Source organism: Babylonia areolata, chromosome 34 (genome assembly GCF_041734735.1).
Source record: "Babylonia areolata isolate BAREFJ2019XMU chromosome 34, ASM4173473v1, whole genome shotgun sequence".
Classification (NCBI taxonomy): Eukaryota; Metazoa; Mollusca; class Gastropoda; order Neogastropoda; family Buccinidae; genus Babylonia; species Babylonia areolata.
This window is the reverse complement of record NC_134909.1, coordinates 8,253,059-8,266,132: the sequence shown is the minus strand read 5'-3', so window position 1 is coordinate 8,266,132 and position 13,074 is coordinate 8,253,059. Positions and strand designations below refer to the sequence as shown.

The window sequence follows — 13,074 nt, the reverse complement described above, 5'->3', positions numbered from 1 at the left end:
TCATGCCATGATTAGTAAAATGATTTTAGGTGTCAGAAAGGATGTTAAAAACAGTATTGATCTAGGTGAATGCAGTAGTTTCCCAGTATGCATTGATACCTTTATCAGAGAAATTAAATATTGGACTAGACTTCTTGCCATGCCTGAGTGCAGGTACCCAAAACAGTGCTATTAGATGCCGCTCCAACATGACTTAACAGGTAGAAGGAACTGGGTGACTCATGTTAGATCTATCTTGTGTTCACATGGATGTGGTTATGTTATGTGCAGGAAATGCAAGAAGTTGTTGACATTTCACAATTCATCAATGCATTCAAAACACATTTTTGTATTCTTTCTGTCAGAACTGGCATGACTCACTCATTTGCCATCAAGATTATCTAAACTTTCATCCCAAAATTTGTAGGGCAAATTACTTATCTTTTGGCGTCTTATGAACATTGTTGTTTACTTTGCTTTTTATGATGCAACAAATTACCCTTGAAATTTGAATGGCATTTCTCACTTTGGTAAACCATTGTTGAACCCATTCTGTGTCCAGTGTGACAGATACGACATTGAAGACATGCCATTTTTCACTTGTCTGTCCAAGATATGAATCCTTGCGTAAAAAATATATTCCCCTCTATCATTACAGATTCCCTTCTTCTTCTTCTTCATTCGTGGGCTGCAACTCCCAATCCCATGTTCACTCATATACATGTACATGAGTGGGCTTTTACATGTATGACCATTTTTTACCCTGCCATGTAGGCAGCCATACTCCATTTTTGGGGTGGTGTATGCTGGATATGTTCTTGTATCTATAACCCACCAAACACTGACATGGATTACAGGATCTATAACATTATATGTATTTGATCTCCTGCTTGTGAATGCTGTATACACATGAAGGGGGGTTAAGGCACTAGCAGGTCTGCAATTATGTTGACCTGGGAGATGGGAAAAATCCCCACCCTTCATCCACCAGGCACCATTACCGAGATTTGAACCCCTGACCCTCAGATTGAAAGTTTTGACCACTCGGCTATTGTGCCCGTCTACATTAATGAATGCCTGAAATTCTGATCTGTATAACTGCAATGTTTCTTCCAATAATTTTGCAAAAGCATACTTGTATGATCTGTGTGTGCTTGAATACCAAATCACTTAGAATGTCCCATGGTTGCTATTGTCTACCCCTTTGTTCTTATGGCCTGTAAAAACTGAATAAACAGCTTTGTATTTGTATATATAAACACACACACACTTTTTTTGTTAATAATACATTTTCATATATATATATATATATATATATATATATATATATATATATATATAATAAAATAACTTCATTTTTGGATGGAATGATTTGATGAACTGAGTGAATGTAACAGAAGTAACACCTGGCAGCTACTGGCACCATTTTTATCTTGTCTTATTCTGCTACTGTGGAGTGATGGCCTAGAGGTAACGCATCCGCATAGGAAGCAAGAGAATCTGAGCACACTGGTTCGAATCACAGCACAGTTGCCGGTATTTAATTCTCTTCCTCCACTAGACCTTGAGTGGTGGTGTGGACACTTGTCATTCGGATGAGACGATAAATCAAGGTCTCATGTGCAGCATGCACTTAGTGCATGTAAAAGAACCCACAGCAACAAAAGGGTTATCCCTGACAAATTTCTGCAGAAAAATCCACTTCAATAGGAAAACAAATTTACTTTAAATTTTTTTTTTAAAACAACACAAAACTGCATGCAGGAAAAAATGCAAAAAGTGGGTGGCGCTCTCTCCCTGGGGAGAGCAGCCCGAATTTCACACTGTGAAATCTGTTGACAAAAAAGAACAATACAGTACAATACAATACAATATTTCATTCCTGGTCACAGGTAATCACTGACTGAATTACTACATCCTCTGGGTGGTCACTGCAGAGTGTGTGTGTGTGTGTGTGTGTGTGTGTGTGCGCGCGCGTGCGCGCGCGCGCGTGCGAGTTCTTAAGACAAAGACTGAAAGAGCGAGAGGGACAAGTCTGGATCAGTCTTTAATGACTCAAAGCAAAAACGTACATTCGAATGCTACTTACATTTGAAGGACCCAGATTTGATGCCGAATGGGTTTTTCGAAGAACTCCCGTTGCAAACATTGTTAACACTGGCGGCAGCAACAGAACAAATCAGGACCAGATAACGCCAGTGAAATAAAATCACAAACGCTATGTACAGTAAAGACCTGTGATCTTGATACACAGCTGAAAAACAAGGTAAAATGTTTACTCAAGGCATGACGAAGGAGTCCTCTGGACTGGCATGAAGTGTTGCACTTCGTGTTTCTCTCAGCCAGCTGGTGTCCACCAGCGAGCTACACGGTCTCCGTCAAATGAGCACTCGTGGTGTTTCCTGCTTTTCGTTGGCCTATCCCATCGTCCGTTTCGCTGGCTTTCATTCAGACAGTGCGGCATGCATTTTCTGCTCCCACCTAAAAAAGTCCCCATGGGTCTTTCTCCTCCGACTGAATCCATCCCGAGGACCCTTCACCTTAGTAGTAGTAGTAGTAGTAGTAGCATCTGCACGAAAATAATTGGCAAAAACGCCAGATCTATTAAATGTGATAGGTGTAGTGGATGGGTCCATCTTGTGTGTACTGAGGTACGACTTCCTGGAAACTGCCAAGCCGACGAGTTTCAAATGGTTCCGCAGCCTCTGTGAGGCTGAGTGCAAAAAAATCACTCCTGGAGACAGAATAGCAGAGCAGGGGGCAAAGCTGGAGGCACTTTTCGAAATTGTCAAGACCCTCCAACAGCAGAACCAGGCAATCCCGATGCTGCTGCAAAACTGAGGAGGACAGAGTAGACTGACGGAGAATCAGAACCGGGTGCAGGTCAAAGAGTACCTCGATGAGCAGCACGAAAAGGAGGAGAGGAAGAACAACATTGTGTTGTTCAATGTAAAGGAGAGAGAGCAAGACTCAGGCCGGGGAGACACTGCTGTGCATGATGCAAAGCAGATCGCAGAAATCCTCACACATGTAAGTCGAGAGTTTAACAGCAGCAAAGTGGCTACGAATGGCATCATCCGACTCGGCAGAAAGATGGAACAAACTTAGAGTGATCCCATCCCCAGACCCAGACCCATCAAGGTCATTCTGACCGACACCGCGTGCACTGAAACACACATCCTGAGAAATGCCAGGAAACTGAGAGAGTACGACTCCTACAAGTCTGTTGGCATTGCTGCTGACAAGACACAGAAAGAAAGACAAGAAGATAGAGTCAAGAGAGATGAGTTCAAACAGCGGAAAGACAACAGACAGGATGTGGTATGGCACAAAGGTGATGTGATGTCTCGTACTGAAAGAGATGCTATAATCAAGAGCAGAAGGGACGGGAACTTAGTGGGGAGGGAAGAAGTGGGAGGAGCAGTGGCAAGTAGCCCTGCCCAAATTTGACTTCCCAGTGCCGAGGGAACAAAGAACAATGTAAATACGTGTTTTGTACATAGACCAGCAAACAATTCTTCTTTTTCTCATAAGTTTTCTTCTCTTGAAATGATATTATGCAAACGCTGACATGCTGACAAACAAACTAAATGAGCTGGGACTAATATGTAATATACACAACTTTGATATTATTGCTTTAACTGAAGTGTTACCAAAAACAAAAAACAACAACAAAAAACACAACTCCAAGGTTAAAATTGAAATTTTGTACTTCCTGGTTATACAGGTTTTACAAACAACAAGGGAAGAGGTGTCAGTCTGTTCGTGCAGGAAGGGTGGGAGGTGTCCAGGATTGCAGAAATTGAAAGGATCTTTTCTCCTTCGGATTATGAGGATCATGCTAGTGTAATTAAACTAATAAACCATGTGTTTAACAGTTTTTAAAACAAGGTTATTGTCTATGGAGATTTTAATTATCCAGAAATTGACTGGCAAAATGTGGTAAGTAATAAAAATGAGGACCATCCAGCTACGAAATTTTTGGATTGTGTACAACAAAATTACATTGTAGAAAATAAATGGCTTCCGAGCCCACTCATTATAGAGGTTTACAAAAACCCAATGTGCTAGAGCTATTGTTTACTAACTCATATGAAAATGACTACACTTTGGATTACTGGCCCCCTCTAGGGAAGAGCCACCATTCTGCCCTCTAATTTGATGTTCAGATCAGGTGGGAACACCCATCTGGTCACTCCGTGAAATATCAACTGGATAAAGGAGATTACGAAGGCATGAAGCATTACGTAGGTGAGATTTACTGGGATGACCTTTTGACAAATGAGACATCTGTGGATGAAACCTGGGAACTTATTCATGATGTAATAATAATGTCCATGAACAAATTTATTCCAAAAAAATCATTCAAACAAGGACCCTCCAATAAACAAAGACGAGACCCCATTCCCCAGTCACTTTTAGATAAAATTCATCAAAAGCGCAGAGCCTTTAAAAAATACAAGAAATATCCCACAAATGAGAACTATAAAATGTATGCACATGCTAGAAACCAAGTAACATGGGAGTCTAGAAAAAACGTGAAAGCTAAGGAAACTAAATTAGCTAGAGTCTAAGCATAATCCAAAAGGATTCTTCCGTTATGTTGCAAGTAAAACTCTGCCAAGAGAATCAATTGCTAATCTATTAAAGGAAGATGGTACCTTAACACAAAATGACTCAGAAAAAGTAACTGTGCTAAACAGCTTTTTTGCTAGTGTTTTTACCGAGGAGAGCAACGTAAATGTTCCAGAGTTTTCATGCAAGACAGAGGTTACAGAAATTTCCAACGTGGAGGTCACAATTGAACAGATGAAAAAAGCTCTAAAGAGCCTAAACCCATCAAAGTCCCCAGGACCTGACGAGATTCACCCACGAGCATTAATAGAGCTTGCTGAAGTTATTGCTCACCCACTTAAGATCTTGTTTGATAGAACACAAGAAAAGGGTGCAATACCAAAAGCTTGGAAAGAAGCAGAAGTACGACCTATTTTTAAGAAAGGTAACAAGAATTCTATCGTCCAGTCAGCCTAACATCAGTTGTCTGTAAAGTTTTGGGTTGTTTTTTTTTTATTCGAGACGCTCTTTGCCAACATTTAACCAAACATGATCTGTTATCTATAGAACAGTTTGGATTTACCAGGGGGCGCTCGTGTGTTACACAACTACTTGTTACATTACAAGATTGGTTAGTCATGCTAGATGAGAGGGTACCAGTGGACGCAGTCTACCTTGATCTAAGGAAAGCTTTCGATGCAGTTCCTCATCATAAATAATCTGGGCGGCTATGGGATAAAAGGCAAGCTACTATCGTGGATCAGAGACTTTCTAAATGGAAGATCACAGTTTGTAAGTGTAAATAGTAGTAAATCATCGAAGGTTAAGGTAACTAGTGGTGTATTACAAGGTAGTGTTCTTGGCCCAACGTTGTTCATATACTTTATAAATGATATGCCTGGTGAGGTAGATTGTAAAGTAAAAAATCTTTGCAGACGACACCAAGGCTTACTCTGCCATCCGAAATATAGAAGATAGAGATCACTTACAAATGTGTATACATAGTCTAGTTAAATGGACAAATAAATACTTGGCTACTGCAATTTAATAGGGAGAAATGCAAAATTCTGCACCTTGGAAAGAATAATCCACAGTATCAGTACACAATACAGGAAAAGGGGGTAACTCGAAGAATGGATAGTACAATTGCCGAAAAAGATTTAGGGGTCATGATGGATCCAGAACTAAGCTTTGAGGCACATATAAATAATATAGTGAAAAAGGGAAACCAAATTTCTGGCCTTCTTGTGAGAACTATAACTAATAAATCTCCCGAAATTATGATTCCATTGTTCAAAGCTCTGGTTATACCCATTATTGAATATGGAAACTCAGTATGGTGCCCTTACCTTAAAAAACACATAAATATGATTGAAGGTGTTCAACACAGATTTACCAAGTGTATAACTAGTAATAGTACTCGAGATCTTAGTTATGAGGAGCGCCTGGCTCTTTTTAATATGCCTAGCCTAGAGTTTAGAAGATTAAGAGGTGATCTCATTGAAGTATACAAGATCATGCACAATATTTATATTTTCCACAGAGTTAAATCTTTATTGAGCTGTAGATAAATGTAGTATACACTATGCCTGATTTAAACAAGGGTCTGTTCACAACAAGTGATCCAAAAGCACATAAATGGTCACTGATTATGAAGGCAAAAGGCCTATAGACAAACATTTCTGTGATTCTGTGATTCTGAGTAGTAGTGGAGGTAGTAGTAGCAGTATAGGGACTGGCAGTCATCTGCCTAGACCTCTCGGCCTTTTTATGTACCCATCGAATCTTCCTCTTCACTTCTTCCATTTTATTTTATTTATTTATTTTCTTCTTTCGTTTGTTGTTGTTGGGTGGTGTACGCATGTACACTTCTGCAAAAAAAACCTTTGTTTTATTCATCATAGTAAAAAAAAAAATTCTTTCAAGATGGTGTTGGTGTCAAGGAGATTTTTGAACGTGTTAGTATTTTGTGCAAGTTTAACTTCAGTTGGTAGTGCATTACATGTTTGTGCAATTCGGTTAGCCAATGGTTTTTTTCTAATGTTGGTGTTGCAGTATTCTAAACAAATTTTCTTCACTGAGTTCCTTGTACTATCATAATCTGACATTCTAAAGATATGTCTTGCACTGATTTACATCAATTATGTTATTTAACTTGATATCTTAGGGGATCGTTTCGTTCTACCTGAATAAATCTCTTCTCTGTGTATTTCGAAAGACAATTACGTACCGGAATGGAACGCATTACCTCAGGTGGTCATGAAAGCCGATTTGCTGGACCTTTTCGAAAGGAACCACACAAAGAACACAATTCCAGATTCAGTTTCACAAGGAGGAGGTGTCACTGCGTTCAGACAATTCCATGCACGCTACACCACATTTGCTCGGTAGATGCTTGACAGAAGCATAACCCAACGTGCTTGTCAGGCCTTGAGTGCAAAAATGTATATTTGTGTTGCAAACTATATATCTGTGACGGGCCCAACAGCCGAGTGGTTAAAGCGTCGGATTCCAACCTGAGGGTCCCAGGTTCGAATCTCGGTAACCGGGAGCCTGGTGGGTAAAGGGTGGAGATTTTTCTGATCTTGCAGATCAACATATGTGCAGACCTGCTTGTGCCTGCCGTGAACCCCCTTCGTGTGTAATACACACAAAGATAAAAAATTTAATACGTATGTTAAAGTTTATGTAATCTATGTCAGGGTTCGGTGGGTTACGGAAACAAGGACATACGCAGCATGCACACCCCTGATAACGAAATGTGGCTGCCTACATGGCGGGGTAAGTAAACAAAACGGTCATACACGTCAAATGTTACATGTATGTCTGAGTGTACGTGCCTCAAGTCTGATTAAACGACACAGTACACGAATGATGGGCACCCAATGGCCAACAGTCATCAGTCGGCTCTGGCCGGGTAGGCAGCCTGTTGTGCAAATGACCCTGTATTTGTAAAGCACTTATAGCACTGTAAGATATTCGTTGAAGTATATAAAAAATCTTTTAATTTGGTGTTCATATCAAGGACATTTTTAAACACATTGTAGTATTCCGTGCATGTTTAGTTTTAATTGGTAGTGCATTCCATATTTGTGCAATTCTATTAGCTAATGAATTTTTCCTTAGGTTGGTATTACAGTGCTCTTTACAAATTTTCAGCATTGAGATTCTTGTACTATCGTTATCTGACATTCTAAAAATATTACTTCCATTAACATCATTAAACCAATTTGATATTTTGTAGGTTTCGATTAAGTCTCCTCATTATTCTACCCTTTAGTGAATACAGATTCAAGTATGCAAGTCTCTGTTGGTAACTCATAGATTTGCATTCTTTTGATAATTTGGTTGCTCTTCTTTGTACCCTTTCTATAGCTATAGAGTGTCTCTTGAGGAATAGGTGCCACACAATATTACCATATTCTACGTGTGCTCTAAGCAATGCTTTATATAGTTTAAGAAAAATATCTATATCTAAATAAGTAGATGTTTTCTTAATTACTCCTATCGTCTGGTTGGCATTATTTATCATATTCTGTATATGTATGTGAAATGATACTTCATTAGTAAAGGTTATGCCAAGGTCTTTCTCACTTTGACATTTCTCAGTATATTGTGTGATGTCTTCTATTTTCATAATTATGGTATTTCTTTTCTGGATTTTTATTTCCATGTGCATTACTTTACACTCTGATACACTGAAATATAGGTTCCACTTGTCAGATCATTCCTGTAACTTATATAAGTCCTTTTGTAGTGTACGATTATCATGTGCATTACTGTAAAGTTTAGTATCATCTGCAAATGTTCAGTGCACATGCTTTCTATGCATACAGAAAGGTCACTTATGAATATTGTAAAAAGCACAGGGCCAAGTATGCTGGCCAAGTATGCTGCCTTGTTGGTATACCACTAACAACATTTGCACTTTGATGTGGTATAGATTCAAATGCTTTTCTAAACTTTCTAAATAATTCATGTCTATAGGTTTACCTATATAGGTCTTAGATTACCCTTGTATTGCCGCCTTTTCTTTTTCTTTTCTTTTTTTTCCTTGTCCTCGGCAGGTTCGAACCCGTACCTTCAGGGTGGTCGCCATTTAGGACTGAGTCACCTTTTCTGGCAGACGTTTTAACCACTGAGCCATCATACGCCTAGTTTGAGTAGGGAAAATTTAATCCTTATGAAGTTTACTTTCATTCCTCCTCGACCAGACCCAGCTGGAACTCCTTTCTGCTGCTTCTGCCATTGCCTTGTAAGCCCATGTCATCTATCTGGCCAGAAATCAACAACTGTTTCATGAGGCTGTAGGCAGATGTGCCCACAAACCCTCTTGCACCAATCTCTATGGCGAGGAAGCAAGATTCTCTCAGGCTGCTGGCTAGACTGGCATACTTCTTGGTCTTGTAGATGTGGGCTTCCTCCATTCTGCTTTCGTATGGCACAGTGATTCAATCAGAATCGCTTGTTTCGTTGCCTTGGAGTGAAGAACTATGTCACGTCTCATGACGCTCTTGCTGATGATTTCCGGGTGTTTCTTCCCCTCTGGTAGGTCAACTGTGCATTCCCAATCTTTGGCACCATCAAGCAGCCCACGTTTCCATGCTTTTGAAACTTTGGATGCTGTTCCTGGCCAGATTTTATTGCCTTCTGCTGAGCGCAACTCTACTGGAACTTCTGGTGGAGTTGGTGGTCCTTGGAAGTGCTCACCACGTGTGCAATTTCTTTTAGCACTTGGTTGTGCCTCCATGTGTATCGTCCTCAACGCCGCTTTGCATGAGCTGAGGACATGTTCCACTGTTTGTTTGCCATGGCAGAGTGGGCACTCAGGGTTATCTGCTTTCCCCAATTTCACCAAGTTTGTATTCAAGGGAAGGAGGTCCTACACAGATCTTAGGATGAAGCTAATCCTCAGAGGGGCCATGTTCCACATGTCGCTCCAGATGAGGCTCCTTTGGAGTGCATTTTCCCATGTTGTCCACTGCCCCCGCTGGCTTTGCTGGACCGCCTTCTGGACTCTCTTATCATCCTCTTCCTTCTTGATCTCCTGTATGATCATGTCTCTTTCTGCATTCCCCCTAGCCTTAGACCACCATTCCATCTTTGTCGATCCCAGGCCTTGTCTGTTGGTTTGGGTGTGTCCTATTACTTCCTTCGTCTTAAGGCTTTCTTTCGCTACACTGACTGCCTCCCTGACTTTCCATTTTCGGCCAGTCTTCAGCTTGGGTTGGTTGGATCTCACAATACTGTCACCCGAGTCTTCGAGCATGCTGAGAAGTCTTGCCTTCCCTACCTAGAGGTAGCCTCAGCTTTGCTTGGCGACAGTAGAGTGCCACGTCAGTGAAACCAGGTGGGGCACTAGGCCATTTGCGTGTGTACTTGTTGATCTGGAGAGACTGACAGGAGAGGAGTGAGGCATGTATATTTTGACAATACGTTTCTTGTTTAATATTGATATGTGTCACATAATCAAATGTTTTTCAATAAATGTGCACGATAAATGTTTTTAAAGATAGGGGTGCTTTTTACGGTGTTTACATTGAGACAGGATAATATTTCAATCTATAAACAGCTCCCTGAATATAACAGACCAGATTTTAAAAGACCGATCCTTGGAAGTGGTACCATAACCTTATGAACATGACGGTGAGTGTTGGTTACAAATTTATTCTTTAGTGAGAGGGCGCGCGGGGGGGAGGGGGCGGAGCAAATCCACACATGATTTTGAACATAAATAGATCTTTGATAAATAGCAATTTTGTTTTCAGTTGATGAATATCAAGAGCTTTATAATCAGATGTAGTCAATGATGAAGATTTCAAAAGAATCAATTTTACAACTCTTCTATGTAGACTCAACAGAGGCTTCATGATACTGTTACTCGCCGAATCTCACACCGTCGAAACATAGTTAATGTGTGATTCTATATAAGCACTGAAAAACAGTTTTCGACAGTGAAGATCCAAAAAGTGTTTAATTTTAGACAGTTGATAATTTTTTTTTTTATTTTTTTTTTTTATACCTTTTTGCGGAAAAGATAAATATGATGTGACCATGACAATTCATCATCGATAGTGATGCCAAGGATTTTTATGGTGGTCAACCTCTTCAATCTTACCACCTTTGATGAAAACAGGCCAACAGTTTATTGACATATTTTGACGTTTTTGCCTTGTTGTAATTTTGGGGGGTTTGTTTTTTTAGGATGGCGACTCATGTGGTTTAGTTCTGACCATTCAATCAAATGGTCAATACTTTCCTGAAGAATTACACACACACACACACACACACACACACACACACACACACACATTGATGCAGATATACTTCATAACATTCATTTGCCTTTTGTTGTTGTTGGCGTCAGTCTATCTCAGGAGACAATGGAACTCTGCGCCTAGTTCGGTTAAGTTGTTGAGTTGAAGCGCCTCCTGCGGCTGTACAGTCCGATTCTGGATCGGCAAGCACTGTTGCAGTTGCCGCAGGTGTAAATCGCGCCTGGCTTAGAGTGTACGGATTCTGCCCTCTGCCGTCTGCACTCTCTCCCCTGTTCCCAGTGCTGTTCTCTCTTCTCCTTGCTCCTCTGGACGCATGCTTTTACAGTCCTTCTCCAACTGTTAGGTCTTCAGCCACCACCTCACAACCTGCTGTGTCGATGTCACCTGCCCTCATGTCTCGTTTGCAGACGTCCCTGTAGCGTAGGACGAGTCTTCCTGCAGGTCTGGAACCAGTGGCAAGCTCGCCATAAAAGGATGTCCATGGGGATTTCCCCCGTAATCCATTCGCCTGACGTGGCAGAGCCACCACAGACGGCGCAGGAGTCAGGAGTGCAGACATGCTGGAGATGGCCTGCCAGGTCAAGGGCTTTGACACGTGAAGCTCCAACTTCTCCTGAGGTTTCGCAGGTGAAAGGAGCTGAGTCTGTGTTCTTGGCAAGGATGTAGCAGAGTCCATGTCTTGCTGCCATAGAGCGAGTGCTGAGCACACGGCTTGGTACACCTGCATCTTGGTGTTGATGGTCAGCACGGGATTGTCCCCAACCCTCTTTGCCAGGCGGGCTATGGCTGTAGCTGCTTTGCCAATCCAATTGTGAGTTCAGTATCCAGGGAGAGGTTACTGGAGATGGTGGAGCGAGGTAAGTGAAGTCCTTGACGAACTCAAGTGTGAAGTCACCAATGGATATGCCTTGGGGTGCTGCTCACGTCCTGGCCCATGTTGTCTTCTTTAGGCTGATAGTCAAGCCAAACTCTCTGCATGCTTGGGTGAAGCAGTTTATGAATCGCTGGAAGTACCTCAGAGGTGAGTGTCAGAGATGTGTCGTATGCGAAAAGCATCTCGCATATGAGAACCTGTCACACTTTGGTTTTAGCGCGAAGGCGGGCCAGGTTGAAGAGACTGCCATCGCTTCTGGTGTGGAGATACCGAATGGCTGAAGGCATAGGACAGCAGCAGCGAGAAGAAGATACCGAAGAGTGCTGGGGGCCAGCATACAGCCTTGCTTCACCCGCTCTTGATTGGGAATGGATCAGAAGAAGATCCATCACGCTGAACAGTGCCCTGCATCAGGACGTGATCTCTCAGGAGCTTGGGGGACATCCAATCTTCTGTAGCAGTGTGAAAAGGCCTTTTCTGCTGACCAGGTCAAAGGCCTTGGTGAGGTCGATGAATGCGACGTACAGTAGCCGTCTCTGCTCCCAGCATTTCTCCTGCAGCTGTCGCAAGGAGAAGACCATGTTGGTTGTTGATCTTCCAGCTCTGAATCTGCACTCAGGGTTACTACGTTCAGCAAGTAACTGCAATCTGCTCAGGACTGCATGGGCAAAGGCTTTCCCAACGATACTGAGGAGGGAGATTCCACAGTAGTTGTTGCAATTGCTGCGATCACCCTTGCTCTTGTACAGAGTGATGATGTTGGCGTCACGCATCTCCTGGGGCACACAGTCCCTTCTTCCCAACACTGCAGTAGCAGCTGGTGCAGGTGGTGGAGTGCACGATCCTTTTTCCAGCCTTGATGACCTTCAGCGGGATTCCTTCTTTTCCTGGAGCTTTGCCACAGGCGAGGGAGTCGATGGCCTTGCCGAGTTTCCTCTACAGAGGGTGGGATGTCAAGTTCTTTCATGATATGGAGGTTGCGGTGCTCACCACTGCTGCATCTGTGACAATGTTTTTCTCTTGAATAGAGCTCCTCTGGTAGTGTTCCGCCCATCTCTCTATCTGCTTGCTCCAATCTGTGATCATGTTGCCGGAAGCTGACTTCAATGACGCGATCTAGTTTACGCATGGGCCGAAGGCCTTTTTTCATACCATCATACATGCTGCAGATGTTGCCACAGTCAGCGGAAATTTGAATGTTCTGACAGATGTTAGCCAGTAGGCACTGGCGATCCATTTGGTGTCGTTTCTGGCCTTCTTCAATGCGGTGAGTGTCTTCTTAGAAGGCTCTCCTTTGTGGTTGATGAGCCCATTTTTTTTCTATTGTGGTTCCGAACACAATGGGCCCGAACCAAACTGGTTTGTCTCCTTTGCCCAAGGTTCCGGTGC

At 42.1% G+C, this 13,074-nt stretch overlaps 2 protein-coding genes across 3 annotated transcripts in view; both read right to left on the bottom strand.

The window, feature by feature from the left end:
- Positions 1 to 2,358, bottom strand: part of LOC143277489 (uncharacterized) — a 111,907-nt gene extending 109,549 nt beyond the window's left edge. The window contains exon 1 of the mRNA XM_076582340.1: positions 2,069 to 2,358. Coding sequence (XP_076438455.1) covers positions 2,069 to 2,128 — 60 coding nt within the window. The 5' untranslated portion in view covers positions 2,129 to 2,358. The remainder of the gene's footprint in view (positions 1 to 2,068) is intronic.
- LOC143277491 (uncharacterized) overlaps positions 1 to 13,074 on the bottom strand; it is a 534,532-nt gene that overhangs the window by 171,670 nt on the left and 349,788 nt on the right. The gene's annotated exons all lie outside the window — the stretch shown is intronic.